Here is a 23102-nt window from a genome sequence, read left to right as displayed (position 1 = left end):
GAGGCAGGGTTTTGCCATTTAACAAATTTTAGAGTTAACATTTCTGACAAAGTAGCTTAGAGAGAAATTCCTATTTGTATGGCATAGAGTTAAATCAGAACCTGACTTACATATTTTACAAGCCAGCACTTTCTAGTTTCATGAGTTCTGTCTGATCAGCCATTGCAGGCAAACAATCCACAACGGCTAGTGGCTTCCGAGGTACGGTGGAAACAGATTTTTCATATTCCAGCAAATACATATATGTATCCATTTACGTGTCTGTTGTTAGTCAGCCAAAAATGCCACTCCGGGTGATTCACCTTCATATTCACTGTTCCCCTCTGCTCTCCTTGGAAACAGAGAGCTTTTATTCGCTTGTTACAATGGTTTACGCCATTACCTACAACAATACGCTTTGGGGAAGTCTATTCTAGAAACATTTCTTTAGATTAATTCCTATCTCCTTGCTTGCACATTCTTGCCCTTTTGATGGGACATGATCTCACTAAGACATTAAAACCACAGCCTCCCCCCCACCCTTGCACACAGTAAGAGGTAATTTCAGGCTTCCTAAACCACAGAACAGTTTGTGGTCTCCTAGAAAGCGGTTTTAAGCAGCAGTCTAACCTTACTCAGGCACATGGTTTAGGTCCCACGCACGGACCATGGGACCATAAAAGCAATGCAGTGGAGCAGGCAGCACACTTTGCTCTGGAAGACTCATGGCCAAGAGCCATGAACTCCTCTGATCAGCTCTCAGCTCTACCTAGCATAGCACTTCCTACTGCAAACAGCCCTACTGTGCCACAAGGCTTGAACTCTTAGAGCCCAGTTACCTGACACTGTATCTTTGTACTATGGAACAAGAAAGATTAGTTTAACTTACCTCTGCACATCTTATATTTGGAGCTTTACACTGTCAGCCTCCAGTAAAAGCTTAAGATACTGCCAGAGCTTTGTAACACGTATTTTGCTTCCCAAAATCACTTACATGAGAATGTGAAGCCACAGATCTCCTTTTCATTAAGGACGACTTGGTAGCAGCCAATGAATCATGCAGAGGTGTGCCATGTTGCAAAGTTCTCCCTTTCATAACGCAATCAAAACAAAAACTAAGGCCAAAGAGACTCAGATCAGTAGATCCTCCCTTTCTGACTCCCATTTAACATGACAGCATCATGTAATACTTCGTCCTTTCACCACTACACAAGCTCCTGAGAAAGTCAGCTGGTTTCAGTTGCTTGCTAAGGAGATTTTTTGATGATCTGGAGGGCTACCTCTACCTGCCTCCTACCAAGCTCCTTGCTGGTAGAAGGATGGACAGCATCAGCTTTCAGCAACATATTACAGGAAAAGAATGGATGAGAATTATTTCTGAAGTTTCTCATTGAAATACCTTGTAATTCAAATAAAAGTGCCTAGACATGCTGAAATTAGCAACCAGTAGAGACAAGTTAGGTGAAAGGATCTCTCATGAACTTGGCACATCATTTTGAAAAGTTTATCACCATTGTCAAATTAACACATATTAACAGTTAAGATGTACAAATACATGGTAGCATTTCGAAGAACGCAGCTGTTAGGGCTCACTTCCCACAGAAGCCTATGGAAGTCATACAGTGCTTCTACTGAAAACAGTTTTGATCAACAAGTAATAATTTTTGAAATTCTTGTCTTCCTTTGAGTGGTAGTTGCTGTCTGCACCCATCTGGGAATACAATCAAGTGACAGGGATAGATTCCTGCAGTACAGTTCTCAAATAGCCCTTTTAAGCAACTGCAGGTCCACGTAAGTCCAAGCCACTGCATTTCTTTGCATTTTTATACTTTTATACATTAACTTGATAGCAAAGGAGAAACTGAAAGCCAATGTGCTAATGATGCATCTCAATGACATACAGCACACGTGTGCATACTTTACACAGCAATACACAGACAGGTAACTAATATGATGAAAAACAAATCACAGTAGAGTAAAATTTAAAAAATGTCCTAAAATGTGCATTTTATTCCATATCATTATACAATGTTTACATACAGGTATACTTTTTAAACTGCTCAAAAGAAAGTGTGAAAAATAAAGTGAGGCGAATATCAATTTATAAATTCCATCCCCTCCCCAAGCTCCACACAAATAAAATACATTTTAAAACAATCTCTTCCAAATTTGTTTTCTCCTGAATTTATTGAATCTTTCATTTCAACATGAAAAATACAATCGAATGAATACTCAAGGTGAAATGTTGACCTACACTTCTGTAATGAGTTGGAAGTACATAATTTAAAACCTTCATAAGCCTTTGCTTTTTGCTGCTGCTTACATAACCTTTGTTTTATTGAATTAGAAGGCACAGAAAGTCCAAATCCTCACAGATGAGTAAAATTCTGATAAAAATAAATTACTATGCTGGACTACTCCTGACTTATCTGGTATCACACAAAAGAAGTTAGTAAAACCTTTTGTTGAAAATAGCACCATTTCCACTTGATCTCTTTTGAATATGTATCATCATTCTTGTTAAAAGTTGTGGTGGCACTTGAGGTGGGACACTTTCAGACAGCCAGGGTCCTTCAAAAGACCAAGCACATCAAATTACTGAACTCTCTACAAAGTGTAGGTAACATTTTGTTGGGAAATGGCACATTTAAACCGTAACGTATTAGCTTAACCCGCATATGGCTTGCCCATTTTGGTGTTTCCCTGACCCCTGCCTGATAATTTAGCTGATGTTCTTGTGACTGTGGTGAAACTAAAATAACGACATGTTTATGGGGCTTCGCGGCAAGCAGGTGTAAAAATAACAAATAATGTGGTTGCTGCTAAGAAGGTTTTCACATGTTGTTTAACTCCAGTAAAGTTTGATCCAGCATCTGATGCATATTAAGGTTTTCTTCTTTGGCATGCGCCACTTTCTCTGTTGTGGGATTAGAAAATCAAAACATGAATAGTAGTTCTTCAGAGGCACTGATTCTCAGAATATGAAGGCATGCAATGATCATTTCTAATCGAGGGTTTATAAGGTAAGAAATGTGCATGCTCATAAATACTGATATCTCCAGACAACCCATCTGGACATAATTCCAAATTAATAGAACAAATGGCAAACAATGCAAGTTTAGAACTGTTTGCAGGTACATTTGTTAATAAAATGCACTGCCAACAGAGATGAGGTTCTTGTGTGTTCTAGAAGCTCTTTGCTATAGGAAACTGAGACAGTGAATGGATTTTATTTTTTTTTAATTAGGGCAAGAAGAAAATGATTGAGTTCTTTGCAGACCCATAACTAAGGTTAATTTATTTCAGAACTTGCAAAGAACAACCAAGAAATTAAAACCAATCTCCCCTTCAGTCAAGTGACTTTTGAAAAATGTATTTCTTCTACAGCCTAAAAAGTTAGTAGTTTTATGTTGCATGCACATTTTTATAGGACTGTCATTTTAACACACTTATATGATACAATAAATAAGCACACTGTTTTAGAACTGCGTCATACCAGAATCCAATAACAGTAACTTCATACTAATGCAAGCATACCTTTAAACTGACCAGGTATTTTCAGGTAGAGCTCTCATTCCTAGCATTTTTTTTCCTTTTTTTTTTTTTTAAATCAATAGCTTTTTTATTTTTGAAATTAAATGCAAGCTCATTTCATAGTAATGCAAAATTAATGCATTAAAGTCTCCAGATAACAAAACAGCTGTAAGTATACTTTGTGTTGGTTCTGAAACATGAATCCTGGTGAATATTTTTCTCTTATCCACTTTCTAGTAAAACTCCCATGGCCAACTCATGGCATCAACAAAGCAGCGGGTCTCTCCACAAGAAAGGCTGCTACTTTCTGGACACTTAGCTAAGTGCTGTTAAGTGTTCACTGAAGTGGAAAGGAGCTATTGCACAGCCAAAGTAACAGCACACTGCTCACCTGAAGGAGGTGTGAATACAGATATACAAAAGCCTCCTCAGAAGGAGCATTTGTGTATTTTTCCAAAATAAGATTAGAATTTAATCCATTAATATACCACAGAATCAACAATCTGAAAAATCAACGTTTATGTTTCTTGCTTATTTCTACATTTACTGATTCATTCTTGAGGAACTTTTGGAAGAAGCAGTTTTTAAATAAGTTAACAACATAGTCACAACAAAGTTTAATCCTCATTCAGTGCCAGCTTTAGTTCATTAGTTAGGCGACTGTTTTGCTCAAGTTGCTGGTAGAGTTGGTCTGTACAGGCAGCAAGCAGGTTAGAAGGAAAAAGAGGCAGAATGAAGACAGATTAGACAGAGAAAACAGGTAAGTAAGTTAATAAAGAAACTGGTCACACCACAGACAGTTCAGTAACAGAAACATTTTACCTTTGTTTCCTAGAACTCTGGTAATTAAATAGCTACTCCAAGGAACAGCTACTATAACCTGCACAGGACTTGCTAAAACTCCTATGCAGAGAACAGCTGTGAGACAGGCAAATGGGAATACAAATGGAAGAACAGCAGCTATATTCCTAGAAGAATAAAGTCCTGCTTTAACCTTCATGAACAATGCATGGAAGATTTGTTTTATGAGTGCCAATTTTCTTTGTGCATTTTTCATGATGTGGTGGAACCTCATCTGTCAGCACGCAACTGTGTCATAACCAGTCTAACCAACAGCAGGAGAGATGCTGAGAGCATGAACTGCCTGCCCCTAGGTTTGACTCTCATTGTATACCTTTACTGTGGAATCTGAGAGCCCAAATGGTATTTTTGATGGGTAAACATATTGTTATCACTGATATTAACACACTTCAATATCTGTAAATTGTCCAGTGGTACTTTTTATAAAGAGACAACCCCAAAACACTCGGTGAACGTGAAATGGAAGTGGGAAAATCTGCACAGCTTGAATACAGCAAATTGACAAGATGGTTCACTTCCATGGTCAAACAGAACACCCACGGCTATGATGCAACAGTGAATTTAGTGAGTTCTGCAGAAAGAAGTTCTCTGATGGTTTTTAATGATTATTTTTTCTCTAATTGTCTATATTGGTCTCAATAGTCTAGATTCAAACAGTACTCCTGACCTCTTGATCCCAGATTATTCCACTACAGGAAAAGACTGGTTCTTTTCCACAAGATTCTTAACAGCTTTCACAGAAATCCTCTTCCCCTGTGGGGTTTGGACATAACAGCCCACAGCAATAGCAAAGCTGTGTTGTTTTTTTAAAGCAGTGAGTTACTCCATACAACACACTTGCACTGAGTGGCAGCTCCTGACAACTTCTCCCCACAGCCTAAACTCCGACAGCCAGCTCAGTAAAAGCAGGACACATTTCACAATTCTGTTCTTGGTCCAGTAACAATTGGATTTTTGTCTCTACTATGAGGATAACATTTGACACTACGACACACATGGAAAAAACATCAAGACATCATAATAATAAAAATTCTACTTTGTTTGGCAAAATGTATTTAGTTGTTATTCAAATACAACAACAGAATTTGAATCACAAACTTGATGCTTACCTTCATCACAGAGAATTAATCTATCTCTTGGTTTGAGGCAGAGACTTCCAGTGTTTCTCAACATCCAAAATGAGACTAAAACCCCAGGTCAAGTGTGGAAATGTTGTGAGCATAAAGTCAGCTCTTGACTACCTGTACACAAGTCTGGCTAGGTTGCAATTTATCACACAGATAGAGCCAAAGGTCCTGGCTCTGTACGGAGCCACCCTGGGCCAAGCAGTGTGTTTGACTTCTGGTGCACAACCCCTGAAGTTCAGCCTCAGCAGAGCTACCTTTGCACATCACATAGCCCAGGCAAATGACATGTCAGAGCCAGCTTTGCACTTCTGTCAACCACTCATGTATGCTACTACCTACACATGGCCAGACCTTGTGGGATGTACGGTCTACTGTACAGGTCAGGTCCAAGGGTGACAGCGTGCTGAAGTACAGTGCACTGAGAAACCTGAACAGCTCCATGGAGTTAACATCAGTGTAGCAGAGCCAGCTATGGACTCTGGGCAGCTACCTGGATATATGCACTTCGCTACCCATTTCTAATCCTCTGTCCAGGCACTCATCACCCCACAGTGCAGATGACTGATGATGCATGTTTGAACAGAAGTTTTTAATTAAATACTGACATTCAGAACAACTGTGAACTTTCCACCTTTTTTTTTTTTTTTTTTTTTAAATATTACTAGGTTTCTACATTGGGTTTTTCTTTTGTTACTTCTTCAGAAACAACAGTATTGCAAGGAAAAAACATTACTGACAATAAAAGAAATTCAACAGATTAAGGGGTTGGAGTCGCTGTAGCACAACATACACTGGTTAAGCTGGTAAATGACAGGACCATGTTCCCCATGACATTTGCATGTGTGAAGTTAACCACATTAGCTTCAGTCATTTTACAAATGCTCATCCAATTGGTTAACCTTCACACTGAACATTTTATTTTTCAGTTGCAATACACCAAGTGTATTCACTTACTGTATCTTAACTGGTAAGTAATAAGTTATTGAACTCAAGTAACTGTACAACCTGTGATTGCTGATAGGTATCCCAAGAAAGCCACATTTACAAGATAAACTAGAACTCAGCTGTGCTACGTTTGGAGATTACTTAGCCACTGCAACTTAGGAACTTTAGCAATATATGCAGTAACAGGTGTAATCAGAAATCAATTCAGTTTAAACTGATTCACCTGAATGTGAACTGAAAAATACTTTTCATTGTGAAGAAAATGAAATTAAAATAAATAGGTTAAACTTCCTAGTGGCAAATAGCGACAAAAAAACAAGGTGTCACTATTTAATGTTTCATACTCAACTATGCACTACCAAATCAACTTAAAGTCAACATTTAAGCTTTCAAACCTGAAATCAGTGTAGCATTGTAGCAGAATCATCACATTATTACATTAATAATGAGAAGTTTCCTGTTCCAATTTTAAGACATTTCTCATGAGTCTAGAATTCAAACTCACAAATCTGAGCTAAGTACAAGAGTGAAAATCTACTGAAATCTCTACTGAATTTTCAATCACATCCTGCCACTCAAGAAAAGTCTAATGAAAAAGTAAGCACACAGTATCTTCACTGACCAATCAAGGTGCAAAAGAGGGGAAAACTTTTTGCAAAGTATTTTGAATTTTGGGTATTGCCCCTTTAAATCTCTCAGATTTAAGCTCAAGAACAAACATATTGACATAAAAACAGGAAATCTTCAGCATCAAGCTTGGAGAAAATTTTGGGCTTTAAAGTGAAAAATCTAATGTCAAGGGCTTAACTGCTCTCAGCTACGCTCCCACGACCAAGTGACCTTAAGGCAGTAGTGTTTTTGTAGATTTTGGCCCAACAACAACTGAAAAAATTCACATTAAATTTGTCATTTTATCTGCATCATAGTTAGGAAAAGAGTGAGACCATAACTGGTCAGTATTAACCCCAGAATATCAAGAATGGTATCCTCATCCCATAGACTCCTGTCGCTGGCTTTGCATTGTCAACAGGCAGCCAAAATTGTTTGTAGAAGAAAAATGGAAGCATCAACAAAAATTAAATCCCTAATGGCAAAAAAGGTATATTTTTTTTTATTAATAACTGAAATGGCTCTTTAAATAAATAAAAGGCAAGGGGATAGCAAAACGGATACAGCTGGGATGTTTATTTTACATTGAGAGATGTAGAGTTTCTGTACAATAGAGCACAAAAAAGCATATTCTGAGACAGGTGCTAGAAGGATAGAGTCAAGTATGCTAGAAGACAGGACAGTGAACCATGAAACATCCAAAAGCTTGGAAAGATGTTTTATCCAACCTGATGAAGATGTCTTTGGAGAAGTGAAGCAAAGAAAATTATCTGCATGAAAAGAAAAAGTAAGATAAGATAGGAAATAAAAAAGCGCAGGAAAAAAAAGTCCAAAAAAGCAGCACACAACAGAATCCAGCATGCCGGGATGACTGCTAGTGAAACACCACACCATGCTGGGATTGGAATGCTACAATTTCCTCATGTACCAGTAGAGGACTACATTTTAAAGCCTGTTTTCTATCTGGAAATATCCCAATTGGACGAAATACTGTAATCTCTGTATACACAGGAGGAAAAAAAAAAAAAAGAATCCATTTGTTTGATAAGCCACTGACTAAACTGATGTGCTGGTACATAAAAATCAAAGCACACAAAGCAGTCAATATTAGACCCCTAATAAGTTGTGGAAGACAGTGAGGAAAGTAATGTAGAAATGTGGGGATTAAAAAAAAAAAAAGGAAAAAATATTTAAAATATGCATGCACGCAAAATACATATTAAGCCCTGCTCAGAGCTAATGTCTTGCTGGAAGTGCTAGCTTCCAAAAGAAGTTCTAGGACTGGACATCACACCTCACAAGCACTTGAGAAAGCCACAACTCTTCCCATGTCAATTTTACAGGGTTCATGCAAATGAAAGGTATGAGCATGGGAAGGTGGATTTAGCACAGCTGACCTCTGTTCAGAGTTTTACACCAATGCAGGAAGAGTCAGTGTGTATGAATCACTGCATGGACTAGTCACAACTTACAACTGATCGTTTTGTTTTTCTCCCACCTAAAATGATTGTTCCTTTTCTCCTTATAACTAAAGTTGGTTTTACCACAATTTTGGTATTTATAAATTAATTACTACTACCCTCCACAAAATATGCAGAAACAACCTACACTTCAACTGTCACTTTTATGGGTCTAAATCATAAAGTGTTCTTATTTTTCACACTTGTAACTTAGTGCTAACAGCAGAAAATTTCAGAGCAGTCTAGGATATTTAAGATACACACATTCCACTATTATTAACAGAGCTAAGTCTAAATTCCTTTGAAACTCTTCTAAGAGCTTTACCAGAGCAAAACTGTGAAGGCAAAACACACTCAATGCAACATGAATACTGAGATTATCATCTTTTGGCAAATTCAAAATGATGAGCCTGGTAGGAAATACTTGAACAGAGGTGAACTGAAAGGATAAGTGCAGAGCTACAAAGGGCAACTGCAAGACACAAGGATTGCAGATACATACTGAAAGAGTAAACACAAGCTCATTAGCTCATTGATTAGCTTACAAAATCACCATGAGTATTTACCAGGCTAGGCACAACACTCACCCACACTTTGCCACGGTAAAGAAATTGTTCATGGTATTTTGTACACCTAGTCTCGCTAAAGAAATGCGTCTCCCGCTACAGAGGGAGTATGATTTCACAAAGCCGGAACCACGCAATCAATGAGGGCAGGGAAGCAGGTGCAGGCACAAGCTGGGAAGACATTTACATGGAAGTCATATCGTTGAGAGCGTGGTCGAGCTCCTCGCTGATGGCTTTGTACTTCAGTTTCTGAGCATATAGCTCATCTAACATTCCCCCCAGGGAAAGAAGAGGTGCACGAGGAAATGGAGTGTGATCGTGGGATGGAAGATGAAGGCAATGGCATGGGATACCATCCAGAAGCAGCAGAAAAGGGTAAGAATGCACAGAGAGAAGTGTTGCGGCAGACAGGACAACAAAAAAAGAAAATAAAAGATTAGGGAAGAGTAAAAAAAAAAAACAACAGTGAGTAGTTTTATATGACAAGTTCATTAACCGCACTGCCAGTGGGACAACCTGTGATATAAACAAGATGAAGGAAACAAAGTGTATATGGGAAGCTAAATCTGTTTCCCTGCCCTAAATTTTTGTTCTAATGCACATTAGGAGGGCACACAGGAGTTATAGAAGTCAGTATCAGGGACAGGAGATCTGAAAATGGGTCTCCAGAAAGATGCTAATTTTTCATTTTTTAGAAAAAAACCACACACAAAAAAAACCCTCTGGTTTGGGTGATCTGTCAAGCACTTTTTAACAGAGAATTTTTGTTCTAAGGACTTAGCTTTTTTTCTCTGCTTCCTGAGTCAGCGACCATAAACTTGCAGCAGCTCCCCAGCTATATTTCGTACCCTTTACACCTAAGTCTGACATGCCAAGCAATCAAGCTTATTAAAATCCTAGACTCTATGTAACACATCTAAGTAGTGAACTCCATACAACTTTTTATTACCAAACACTGCTGAATTATTTTCTCTGGAGGGAGAAAGCACATTCTACTGCAGTTCCGTAAGATTTATCAAAACCTTAAAACAAACTCCATGAATTTAAATAAGCTGTCCTCCCAAGTATATATACAATCCATAAGATTTACTGAAAACCAGAAACTGTTCTATGTCACATTCTTAATGTTCTGAGTCACATTCTATGCTACATTCTTAACTATTAGAAACCTAACTCTTCACCACCTTTATAATAAGCTAATGCTACTTATCTAATCATTTACCCTATACATTTATAAAACTCCAAGTAGATGAGTGTGAAGCAGAAAATGAAAGGAGTCTTAAGAACATCAGAGAAAAGGAACAGGCAAGAGCAAAACACTGTTCACCTGAAACATTTAAGTCATCAATATATTTCAATTAGAAGACATTTTAACTTTTTTTTTTTTTTAAAGAACTTTTTAAACTAACCATATTTATGTAAGCAGGACAAGTTAGGCAAGTAGAATTGTGTACTAGATAAAACCGGGAGAATAAAAGATTTGTATTTCTTTAGCAAGTAAGGAAAACAAAGACCCATACCTTCTAGGTCATCAATGCTCTTCTCCAGCTTGGTTACTGACCTCTCAGCAAATTCAGCACGGGTCTCAGCCTGAAGTCAAGACCAGTACAAACGATTGTAGGGAATACGTATTACTTACAAATAGAAGAACAACAATTCATATGAGGGAAAAAAGGACAATGAGAGGAATAAGACTAAAAATAATTAAAACAATAAGGCAATGCTCCTTTTTAGGAAAGACATCCAACACTATACCCCAAAATGACATGTTCATCCTTAAAGAATCAAAGTAGTTTTTATATTAAAAGAATCAAAATTTTAGTCAAAGATCTGTTGTAAAGAACAGCTTTATGTTTTACCTCCTTCAGTTTGTCAGTCAGGACTTTAATCTCCTCCTCATATTTGTCTTCTTTCTGTGAGTACTGTAATTAGAAAGAAGATCACTGATATTAGATCAAGCATTCTATGTACATAAAAAATACCACTCTTCTAATAGATCAACTGTGTAAAAGAAATTAATGTGGGTATGACTAAATTCCTCTTACCAGACTGTGGTAATATACAACTTACTTCAAGAGAAAAATTTCCCTGAGTTGTATTCTAGCAGGGTACAGCAGAAACTCTGAGTAGAAATTAGTATTACAGTTTAAAGATGAATGGCACTTGGAGAAATTAAAGATTAGCACACAAATGCCATTTTGAGTCATATTATATAAATAATACTAAACCCTGTTAGACTATTTAACAGTAGACATGTTCAAATAATACTAATCTATGTGGAACCTGAAGGAATACAAAGTTCTGACAATAGCCAGATATGAACTGAGTATTAAGTCCAAATGCTTCTACTAACAAATCACAGAATTGTAGGGGTTGGAAGGGACCTCAAGAGATCATCGGGTCCAATCCCTCTGCCAAAAACAGGTTCCCTAGAGCAGGCTGCCTAGGTAGGTATCCAGACGGGCTTTGAGTATCTCCAGAGAAGGAGACTCCACAACCTCCCTGGGCAGCCTGTAAATGGTCCTGCTGAAGTGCTGCAAAGTGATCATAAAAAAAAGCGAAAGGCCAATCTAAGGGACAGCATAATGAGCACATTCTCACGCAAGTCTCTAGCCTACCTTCTCGGCCTGAGCCTCCAGCGACTTCAGGTTGTTGGTCACAGTTTTCAACTCCTCTTCAAGCTCAGCACATTTGCTGTTATTTCGGAAGGAAGGCAGGAAAGGGGTGGATGGAAGATTCAGTCAAGCAAAGGAAACAGGAGAAAAAAAAAGGGGGGAAAGATAGAGAAAAATGAAAACAATTACAGAGCAAAAGAACGGCCTCAAAAGCAGCTGAATCTATCACAGACTGAAAGCAACATTTTGCAATGCCAAATTCCATTTTAAGTGTGCATTAAGACGACAACCAGACACAAATTATCTACAGCCTTTGGCTTACACAGAAATATTTACAAAGCATTTACACGTGAGATAGTTCAGCTTCTTTTTGGCTGCATAAGAGATCAGTTTTAAAGGCAAAAATGAACAAATAAACAAAAAAGAGACCAAAGAAATACACCAAAGCAAGATGCAAAGGGAGCAAAGAGCATAGTGAAGTCTGTCTGTTACTGACTGAGCTAACTGGCTATGGAAGCTGAAAGACTCGGGTTGCAGTTAAACCTAAAAACTGTTTATTAGTATCAGTACCTTATCCTCTGCAGCCATTAATGCTTTCAAGGTTTGATCCATTATTCTTAATTGTTCTTCCAGCTGTCGGACTTGGCTGTTAGTGGACACATGAAATGCACAAAAGCCATTCACAAAATCAGTGTGCAGGTACAGCATGCAGTGACAAAACACACGCGCACACACATACAAACACATTTACTTTGGTGCTGACCATTTATTTCAACCATTAGAGTAAATGAGCAAAACATAGCTTTGAGCTGAACACAGGGTGTACTGCCAATGTTTCATGCTGTTACAGTTACTGTCTTGTGGCACCTCACAGGCATCTCAGGGACAGTTGAACACTTACCTTTCCGATAGTTCAGCACGTTCCTCAGCTCGCTCCAGGTCACTTTCAATGATCACAAGCTTACGAGCTACCTACAGGCAAAAGCAAGTGACATTCATGGATATCCCATTGCTGCAGCCAACAACATCTGTCCGTAGAAACCACAAAGCACGCAGTTGGACCTCTTCCCATTTTCTGGTTAACATGTGGGTTTCATCATGCGACATCTTCAGCATTCACTTGGGTCTTTGTTACCTGACCTTTTTCAAGACCTCTTTTTTCTATTCACTTAAAGGCAGCTTTAAAATATTTTTTCTCCCTGTGAGGGAGTCCTTAAGAAACCAGGGAATACTCTCAACCATTTTAGCACAAAGATCTGAGCACAGATCTCCTGCTACCTTGTCCCTGAAGGCATCCAGGTGCCTGCTTTTGTTTCTGCAGCTGCAAACAGCGGTGTTTGCAATCTTTTGCACTTTAATCAGGAAACAAAAACAAAAAGGAATTACAAGAACAGCCTAAAGTGTCTTAGAAACAGATGATCTGTGCCCAAAAACTAACCTCTTCATACTTGCGGTCAGCCTCTTCAGCAATGTGCTTAGCTTCTTTAAGCTGGATCTCTTGGATTTCCATCTTCTCTTCATCCTTCTGGGCTCTATTTTCAATAACTTTCATTCCTCTGAAAGACATGAAAAACAGGAAATGTAAGGTTCAGGGTTTGCCAGTTCATCTCCAGTTCTACTACTACCGGAGTGTGACTTTCAGACAGATGCATTAAGATGAACGAAGCATATCAGATATTTGACTTATCACACCAGAGGTCTAGTCCTGTATATCCACACTTCTGAAGTTTAAAGCAAAAGCAGCATGATTAAGGAAGAACGAAAAGTTTGTCTGTTTAGCTCTTTCCACACTTTAGCTCTATGCAGAAACTCAATCACTCCACTATCCTTTTTTATTTAAAATTCCAGGACAACTGTTCTCGAGAAAGGTAAATAAGGGATCTTGCTACTAAAGACCTAATATGACTAAAGACATCCGTGTTTCTACACTCACTGTGAGATAGCACGCTCCAACCCCTGCAGGATTGACAGACATCATGTTTATGGAAAAACAGATTCAGATTCCCATGAGCTTTCCTACATCAGAGTCCTACAGCACTGAAGTTCACTGTGCTCGGCACAAGCAAATTTTAACGCCTCCATAATAGGAAATATTGTGTTACCTCTTCCATACATGTTTGACCCAAATTTTCTTAGCTATTTCACAATGCACAGTATGCATTTTCTTTTCAACAGGCTGTGCTGTTAGCCAGGTAGAAACAAATATGCAGAATACTTGGGATTCCTTCCCAAAAGATACTATCACAGTTATAAAATATAATTTGTATTAGTGAAAGATGGGCTCTACCAAAGCCAACAAATCTTGAGTTCCTAACTTGTATTAGGAACATCTGGAAATCCAAGCCTAAATGTGACAGAATTAATGGGATCTCTCTCTACTTTTTTCACCTACATGTATAAATCCTAACAACAGGAGAATCAAAGCCTCTTCCAGCACTTTGCTATTTCCCTGTGGGATTTTCTATCCACAATGAAATTAAGAATCACACAGCAGCACAAGAGTAATGTTATCTTTACAACTGAAACACAAATAAGAATTCAAGCCCATACATTTCAGACATCCTTACAGACAAATTGTGACTGAAGTCCATGTGACTGTAGTCCAAAGACAGAGTGGATTACATGTGTGCAGAGACACAGGAGTGGTTTAATTTATTTCCCTAGCCCACACCCTGTCAACTACCACCTTCGTCATAAGGGTAATCCAGCTAATAGGAGTGGATCCACCCACCTTTCACTCTCATCTGCAGCCTTCTCAGCCTCCTCAAGCTTCTGCAGGGCAGTAGCCAAGCGCTCCTGAGCCCGATCCAACTCTTCCTCAACCAGCTGGATGCGTCTGTTCAGAGAAGCTACTTCGCTCTCAGCCTAAGCACAGAAAGAACAGAAATTAGTTCATGATAAGACACACATCACCTTTTTCAAAAGATTACACCACGTACCTGCTAGTGCCATTTAACAGCACTTTTGTAATTTCTGACTTCATCCACTAAAAAGCCCACGTAACGATGTATATGCCCTCATTGAATTATGAAGTTATTGCTTCCTTTACACAAGGCACATTAAGGACCGTACAACGTGTACTAGAAAGAACAGGACTAGAAGAATTATGCATTGTTCCCTAAACATGTTACCCTCTTTGCAGACGTGAACCAATTGCCTTTCTTCCCTTTTAGGAGATCAACACAAACTATCATGATCCTTCCACATTATCCCAAATCTTTTACCTATGCCCTTTTGCCATATTTTGCAATAAATATTGCCCCAATGTTTCCTTGAATTCCATAAAAGAGCTCAAAGTAAACATGCAAAAATACACCTGGATCAATATCTGCAATGAGACAGCTCCTACAGAGATGGGATGAGAACATTTAAGTGCTTGAATATTCACAAGTTTTGCTTATAGGCAAGCTATTCAAGAGCTGACAAAGAAGGCACCGGCAAAGGTTACATTTTGTAAGGACCCAAATACAGGCAACAATTGCTTAAAATATTATTTTTCCCCTCCAAACTGTCATCCTCAGATTTCCCTCTCTTCCATTACCTATTTGCTTAATCTTATGTACAACACAATTTATCTGCCTCATATCATTACAAGCTTTTACTTCTAACATATTCAAACCCAAACTTGTGTAAGTTGTAGAATAAGCTCTATAACAACCTTCCCATAATAACCTCATTATTAAACTCAATTTCTTTCAAAATAAACAAAACATACAAAGTCACCATTATTCCAAAAAGTTAATTACTTCCAAGAACAGCAGTTACTCTTAACTAGTACTGAAAATATGCTTGCCATACGTGAGGACAAACAAATTTTAATTTCCAGCAGGGAAAAAAAAGAAAAGAAAGCTATCATACCAAAAGTACCAGTGCTTTTTCTTTAACTAAAAATTTAAGAACTGTTGTTTGTTGCTTTTACTACTCTGAGGCAGTTAGATACATCTGGCCACAGCCTGAATTTTGTTGTGAGTAACACAAGAACAACTTATACAACAGCCAAGTAAACAGCATCTGACATTACAGTAACACTGCTACTTGAAACACTGGAAGTAATGCAAACATCTGGGAAGCAAATCTGTATTTGAACATTAATGAGTGTTGGCAGTGAGTACGCTGTACCAGGAGTAGAAGAGACTAGATCCTTACATTTCCACATTAGCGCCCCCCCCCAAAATCTTCACCTAGCTATGTAACCAACAGTGGGACTCCAAACCTGCAATTTGCCAACTTTGAACACTAAAAAATTGAACTTTTTGAGAAACAAAGCAGCTTTGGGAGTGGTGGAAATACATGTTCTTTCAGAAACATCACCCTTGGGAAATCTGTAATGCTACAAGTTAATTATTATCATGTCAAGACTCCTCATCCCGATAAGAGCGTACAATATGCTTAGAAAACAGAGGGTGACTAAAGTTCAAGTTTTTACTTCCTGCTCCACCACCAGCAACTCAATGAGGTTTCACCAACGTTGCAGCCTTATATGGCCCAAGTCACTCAGCAGAGCAGGACTTCTCCCTTATATGGTGAGGAAGGAAAAACCCCAGTGACATTAGGGGCACTCCCACGGCAAACAGGCAAACACAACCTTCTGCATTTTTGACGCTGCACTTAGACACCGCATATTTTCACAATGAGAGATGCCATGGATAGGTTACAACTGAGCGTTAATTATCACTGCCATAAGAAAGAATTTTCCAGCTAATCATATAACTGAAGAAGGAAAACTGCATTATGAAAATGCAGTTACTAACAGCCCCACGAGATGCATGCACACAACCAAAGGGACTCTTTCTAAAGGCAATGCCTGCTTGTCACAGACTCCAAACTTTTAACAATCTGGTTTAACAATCAAAAGCTGTAAGCTGCGATACGCTTTGGCCACTGTTTTAGCTTTTTCATTGTTTGCGTATCTGTACCTTGCACAGAAAGAGAAAAAAAAATCCTTGAGCTGGTCACATGCTATACATATAAGGCAATACACTAAGCGAAGGGTCAAGTTCACACCTCAGCTTGCTTGCTGCAACATTCTCAAAGCTTCCCTCCTCAATCATGCAGCAAAAATTAAAAAAAAAAAAAAAAACTATGCCTGGCTGGTATTAGGGAAGAGGCACAGGTCTTTGTGTGCCTGGGAGTTCAGTTTTCTGGGTTTATTCACCAAAGTGTTGATCCCCTCCAAACAAAAACGTAAGTACCAGGCAAACACGCTCTGCACAATTCCACATTATCTCCAGGAAACAGACAAACACTACCCTTTCGGATGGTAACTCTAAGCCTTGCCCTGTGGCCAAGCTCTAATGGCATGACTTAACCGGCAGGCTGTAATCGCTCCTCCAGCGCTCTTCCTTCCACCACCAAAGGTATCACCAAAACTTCCCATTTTTAGTGACACTGTAACTAACTTTAATATCCTTGTTTAGAACTGTGTGTGTTGTTGAGAGTAGGAAAATGGGTGGCCTTTACCCATAGGAAATAAAAGCTTAGAAAACAAACGCAATCGTTTTTAAAACGGAAACCCTTAGAAGACAAGTTACTGACTGTGACATGATCTCTCTCTCAAAAAAAACCAAACACCAGGTATGTGAAATGACTTTCAAGAATGAAGCAGCCACCCACCTGTAAGGAGCCATACCAAACTCCTTTGGAAGGCCAGCTCGAAGGAATCAGAAGGCTTACTACTGCTACCTATCTTATAAGTTTGCTGCCCAGAACTGGCAGAAAGCCCCACATTAGATGCAAATACAATAATCACCCCTTTTACACTGTGATAAACTATGTGTGTAAAAAAATCTTATTTTGCATCACTTTCAAGCAACCAGCAGACACTGCCAGAAATGACGCTCTACGTTTTATAGAAAGAAAAAATAAGTTACAGCTGCTAGGAGTTCCCAAGGTCAGTGGCAAGGCAAACAACAGCACTATCAGTTTTTTGCTGCAACTACCACCCATAACCACATCTCCTTGCTACACAAATCTGTGCTGCTTACACCTGACCTTGTCCCTGCCTAAAACCGTGCAGACCACTCCCTTCCACTCTCAACTACTGCTTTTGGTGTGCTAAACATACTGCAGATGCTCTAGTGCAGATGCATAGTGACAGGGACCAGCTAATCACATCGTTGGGGTGTTTTCACATACTGTGGCTAAGTAGTCAGCTGCTGCCATCTCTGCTTTGCTCCCAGGTTCGTGAGCCCTTCGCAGCCAAGACGCTTACCTCCCCGGTGAATTAAGCTGGATGGGATGCACAACCAACGAGCAGCTGCAAAAATCCAAAAGCTTGCTTGGAACCTAATGTGGATCACCCGATCTCAGATCTCTCCCCTAAATTCGACCTCGTTCTACCTCGAAATCTTGTGACGTGCCCACAGCAGTCCCCTCGGACGCTGCAGCCTTCCCCGCCGAGCCGCAGTCCGGAGCGGGGCCGCCCGGGAGCGCAGCGCCCCGCCGCCACCTGCAGCCTCGGGGAGGGCCAGCCTCAGGCCCAGGTGACCATTTTGTCGGCGGTGAGGCGAGCGGCCGAGGCCGGGCTGGGGGGGAGGACGCGCACCCCCCCGACCCCTACCTCCTCCCGCAGGGCCCGCTCCTGGTCCACCTCCCGCTGCAGCCGCCCCGCCCGCTCCTCGGCGGCGTCCGCCTGCTCCTGCAGGCTCCGGATCTTTCTCCGCACGGCCTCAAGCGAGCTCATCGCCGCCATGCCCGCGCCCGGCCTCGCCTCGCCGCGCCGCGCCGCCTCCCTCCCTGCAGCCTCCGCCCCAGCCCCGGAAGTCTCCCGGTGCGCAGCGCAGCGAGCACCGGGGCGGGGCTGGGGGCGGCAGGGCCCCGCGCGGAGGCCGAGGCCGAGGCCGAGGCCGAGGCCGGCGCGGCGAAGGCTCCGCGTCCAGGTGGGCGCCCCGGGGCTGCGCGGGGCGGCGGCGCCCCCTGGCGGTGCGGGGCGAGCCCCGCTCCCTTCCCCCTGCCTGGCCTCGGGGCTGGGGCCTCGCCGCCTGCACGGACTCCCCTGCTGCTGCGCGGGATGCGGTGGCTCTCCGCAGGGAGGCACGGAGGCACGCCGGGGAGGCTTCCTCGTCCCCCGCTGTGTTTTCACTGCAGGCAGCCGGCGCTCCCTCCCCTGCCCTGTCTTTTTCCTCTCTCTCCACACTTGTCGAGTGAATACTGAACCAGCTGCCGTGCCCCAAAGTACTCCGCATCGCCGAAAAAGCAAGACATCCTTAAACTGTCAGGCGTATTCCACGCATACCATTAAACACGGCATTCATCTCGATGAAAACAAGTCAGACGCTCTACCTACCCTCTGCCCGAGGGATGACTGCAAATAAAATTGCCCTCAACTAGCTTCCAAACGCTGTTTTCCAGCAAAGGCAAATAGCCCTGGGATTGGTTAGGGAGATACTCTTTTCCAAGAGGGAATCTAGTAGCATTTCTCTTGCCTTCATCCTAGGCGAGCTATTTCCAAATAGTCTGCATACTTTTCCTTATAAGGAATATCTCCCCTGGATCTATATGCGGTTCCTTTGAACAAGTTAAATAAACGTCCTGCTAGGAAGCTGCCTCTCATCTATGCAGCCATACACAGAAGAAGAAAGACATCTGATCCCCATTACACGCAAAATCCCTCTCCCCCATTCCTATGCACACTTAATGTTTGTCGAGTTCTCTGTCAAAGCTACACAACTTAATTGCTGTACTGAAATTAAACGTTTCTTTGTGGTCTCTTCTTTTTAAAAGTAAAATAGCATAAAAGCATGTTGCCTTTCATGCAAAGTCTGCTTGAGTAACATTTCCCTTTCTAAAAGTATCCTTCCACCACTTTGTTTGCTTCATCTGTGGCAACTTGTCTTCTTATTATGGCTTTGAGGTTAATTTTAAAAGCTGTGTTATAGGAAAAGGATGGTCATCACTTTGGAAGTACTGTGCTTTTGCCTAATCCTGTAATTCAGACCCAAGATGTACTCAGAGAGAACTGGATTGTACAGCAGCAGCCATAGTGATCTGGACCGTAGCTGCAGAAACAGTAAACTTGCACAGTTCCGTGCATGTAATACATTAAATGCATGTCAGGGGCAGACAGGTGGGTGGGATGGGGGCCTGGGAGGGGAACGCGCTCTTGCATTATTACCATATAAAGTGCTGAGCTATATATATCCCCCAGCTTGCTCCCAGGATCCTTGTCCTCTGAACTGCAAACCTTGCAAGTATCATCTTCCAGGGAGTTTTCGCTCTTGCAGGACTGAACTTTTCTTTGACAAGTAAAATCATCTCAGGGATTTCCAGGAAGAAAAACTAGGAGAAGACCTTTTATCTCAGGGATCAGTGAGTGAGCCAACTAGTATCTAGCACCAGCTCTAATGCAAGTGTGCCTAGGAACAGCTCTCTTGCAGACAGAACTAGCAGCCCTTGCTCTTCTGCATCTGTGGGATCTGTATGATGTGCTCTTCTTGGATGTCCCTCTCCCAGATCTAGCGGCTATTAGCTCTCAGATTCTGTTCCACTTACTACCAAGGTAACGTTGTTCGAACTCAAGCCATTTTCCCCAATATCTGAATTGACAATCCACAGCACATGGAACAGCAAATACACATGAAAAGCACGTGCTGAGTGAGCAGCAACCCAACCAAATGCCTCTGAGAGTGTGCAAACCTCATGCAAGGAGGCAGTGCTGTGACTCCCACCTCCCTACCCAGAAGGTGCCTGGACCCTGCCTTCAGCAAGGCTTCAGAGCGCTGCCTGGTAGGAGTCCTGGCCAGCCTGTGCAGCGGGGCTGTGTGGTCTCTGTATCGGGGTGGTGGTGAAAGGGATGGGGGTAACTTACATCTGTGGCCTTTTTGTCAGCCAGTTCCAACTTTTCCTGTGCATCTTTAAGGGACTCGGAGTATTTGTCGAGCTCATCCTCAGTGCCCTTCAGCTTCTTTTGCAGAGCCACCAGCTCGTCCTCCAGCTGTGATTTGGGTGGAAAGTGGTGGAGAGGGGAGGGCGGGCAGGAAAAGGTGCAGCAGGCAACGTGATCGTGCAAAGGGAGAAGTGCGAGTGCAGAAGAGACAGAAAAGGACAGACGGACAGAGAGAGAGAGAAGGAGAGACAGTTAGATTCTCTTTGCTTATGGCAAGGGCACAATACCTTGGCAGCATTCTCCTCTGCGGAGAGGAGGCTATCCTCAGACTTGTGTAGCTCTTCCAGCACTTGGTCCCTCGTATCCTCCGTCACATGCAATTGCTTTTCCAATTGCACAATGTCATCCTCTAACTAGGTGCACAAGAGAAATACAATGCACAAATACATTTTTCCCTGGGCTCTGAAAAGGGGGAAGGTCATTTTAAAATCCCTCTCCTCTCCTCTGGCCTCCTTCAGGATATCCAAGAAACTTACTACCACCATGCCCCCCTCCCCCAAACTAATAAAGCCCCACGTGTGAAGGAGGGGGGTTTGGAGCGGGCCAGGAAAATGGGGCACACACCTGGAGATGGGGGGAGCAGCCGAAATTGGACAAGTCTGCTGGGTGGTGCGGGGGGGGGATACAAACCCAGCTTTAACGTCTCCTTCATCACGTTGCAGCACGTCTGTCCCTCACTAACCCGCTGCTCAAGGCAGCGGCTCCCAGCCAAGCCACTGTGACAAAAGCACAGAGGCCATGCAGCTGTCCCAGGGTGTGGGGACACCACCTCCTTCCTGCTGGGCCCCCAGACACCTCCAGCCACGGGGAAAAACCCTCTTTAAGAGGGCTTCATTAGTTCAACCAGTTCTGCAGGGAAGGAGATGGGGGGAAGAAGGGGGGGGGAGGGGTCAGCAAGGTACTTATAAAAAAGGAATCAGAGAGAAATAGTCTGGAAAAACTTGTGCCCCGGCGCCAGCCACGCCAGGGCCCTCGGTGCAGACCTGCTTGCTCCTCTCCTCTGCTGCCTTCTTGTCCGCTTCGGCTTGCTCGGCTCTGTCCAAGGCATTCTCCTTGTCCAGTTTAAGCATCTGCATCTTCTTCTTGATGGCATCCATGGTGGCGGTGGGCTAGGGCGCGTCCCCGCGTGAAGTGCACCCGAAAGGAAAGTTGGAGCAGCACCGGGACGGGTGGGAGCCGAGCGGGAGCCCGAGGCCGAGCAGTGCCAGACGCGGCCCCGCGGAGCTGCCGGCGGGCGGCGGGGCCGGGCGGTGCGGGCCGGGGCGGCGGCAGAGTGCGAGCGGCGGGCAGGGAGCGCCTCCCAGATATGTACTTTCCCAGGGGGCCGACTGCATTCCTCAAGACATCCAATACTTTTTTGGAAAGGGCTTTTTTTTTTTTTCCCCTCCCTCCTTCCCTCCCTCCCTCCCTCCCCCGCCCGTCCCTACCCCTTTCCCTCGGCCCGCTCCCCCCGGCCGGGCGCGGAGGCTGGCCGCTCCCACTCGCTGCCGCCTGCCCCTTGGCCCTGGATGTGCCTATATTTGGGGCGAGGGAAGGCGGGGAGCCGTCCCTTCCCTTTCTAAATAGGCAGCACGGGCCGCTTCGAGGCTGCTCCTGGCAGGGAAGGGGAAAAAAAAAAAAAAAGGGAAAAAAAAGAGCAGCAGCTCGGGGAACGGGGGGAGAGCCGGCTGCTGAGGGCCGGGCAGGGCAGCTGGGTGCCAGCGGTGGGGACGAGGCTGGTTTGCGCTCAGCTGCGCAGTAAGGGGCAGGGGTGCGAGGCCCCTATGCTAGGGCACAGCGGGGGCCCGGCTGCCCCCCCGGGGGAGGCAGAGCTGCAACGACGGGGAGCCCACGGAAAGCTGGGACAGGGAAACCGGCTGGTGAGGCTGCTATGGCTCGCACCCTGCGCGATCAAGGCAGCAAAGAGAGGCTCGAGCAACCCAGAGAACAATTAACAAAACCTATAATTAAGTAGAAACCTATTTTCGCTTGTGGCAAGTCTCTGTCTCATTAGCACAGTGAACAAGACACAACAAGCTCTGTCACCACTACGCACGCTCCTTCCCATAGTGCAGAAAGTACACAGCCATGCACGAGCCCCACGGGATGGGGTTGCAAAAAGGGAAAATTAAGCAGCCTCTTTGTCTGAGCTCTGTACTTACACCAGAAAATTCCTCCCTGGTGCTGTCACCAATCTGCTGAATCGACGTTACTTCGCAGCAGGAGAGAACATCCTATGGCTTCTGGCCTGCTGTACTTGCCAGGGCAAATAAGGGCCGTGAGCTGCGAAGCAGGCTTGGAGGCCAGCTTCCTACAGCCTCAACAAGTCATGCCATGAAGCTTCAGCTCGCCCGCGACAAGTAACGCCCCGAGTTCGGATGAGAGGCTGGTTCTCTTCCTCTGCTCCCGAGAAGACCAGAATCTGGATCCAGCTGTGAGCCACACGAAGTTCGGAGTGGCTCACACCAGGCTCAGGGCTCAGTGTGTTGCTGCTTGAGAGGGCGTAATGCCGCTGGCAAAGCAGCAGCTTTCCCTATGCCTAC

General features: G+C 42.9%; 1 protein-coding gene across 15 annotated transcripts; it reads right to left on the bottom strand.

Annotated features, from left to right (window-relative positions):
* Positions 1-1472: 1472 nt before the first annotated feature.
* Positions 1473-21977, bottom strand: TPM1 (tropomyosin 1). Of its 15 annotated transcripts, none has more exons than XM_040569451.1 (10): positions 21564-21884; positions 20808-20933; positions 20503-20628; positions 14428-14561; positions 13135-13252; positions 12598-12668; positions 11700-11775; positions 10941-11003; positions 10602-10671; positions 1473-2896 (listed from the first exon to the last, which is right to left on the bottom strand). In XM_040569451.1, exons 1-10 carry the CDS (start codon positions 21675-21677, stop codon positions 2814-2816), a joined length of 981 nt encoding a protein of 326 aa, XP_040425385.1. In that variant the 5' UTR covers positions 21678-21884; the 3' UTR covers positions 1473-2813. The 15 variants fall into 15 exon arrangements, with proteins under 15 accessions (XP_040425385.1, XP_040425374.1, XP_040425373.1 ...); XM_040569446.1 differs by lacking the exons at positions 11700-11775; positions 20808-20933 and adding exons at positions 9269-9347; positions 12267-12342 and having other exon boundaries at positions 2877-7825; positions 21564-21919; XM_040569440.1 differs by lacking the exon at positions 20808-20933 and having other exon boundaries at positions 21564-21977.
* Positions 21978-23102: the final 1125 nt, after the last annotated feature.

The sequence above is a fragment of the Cygnus olor genome, chromosome 11 (assembly GCF_009769625.2).
Source record: "Cygnus olor isolate bCygOlo1 chromosome 11, bCygOlo1.pri.v2, whole genome shotgun sequence".
NCBI classification, from domain to species: domain Eukaryota; kingdom Metazoa; phylum Chordata; class Aves; order Anseriformes; family Anatidae; genus Cygnus; species Cygnus olor.
Note: the sequence above shows the minus strand (reverse complement) of the source record. Positions and strands in the feature narration are given on the sequence as shown.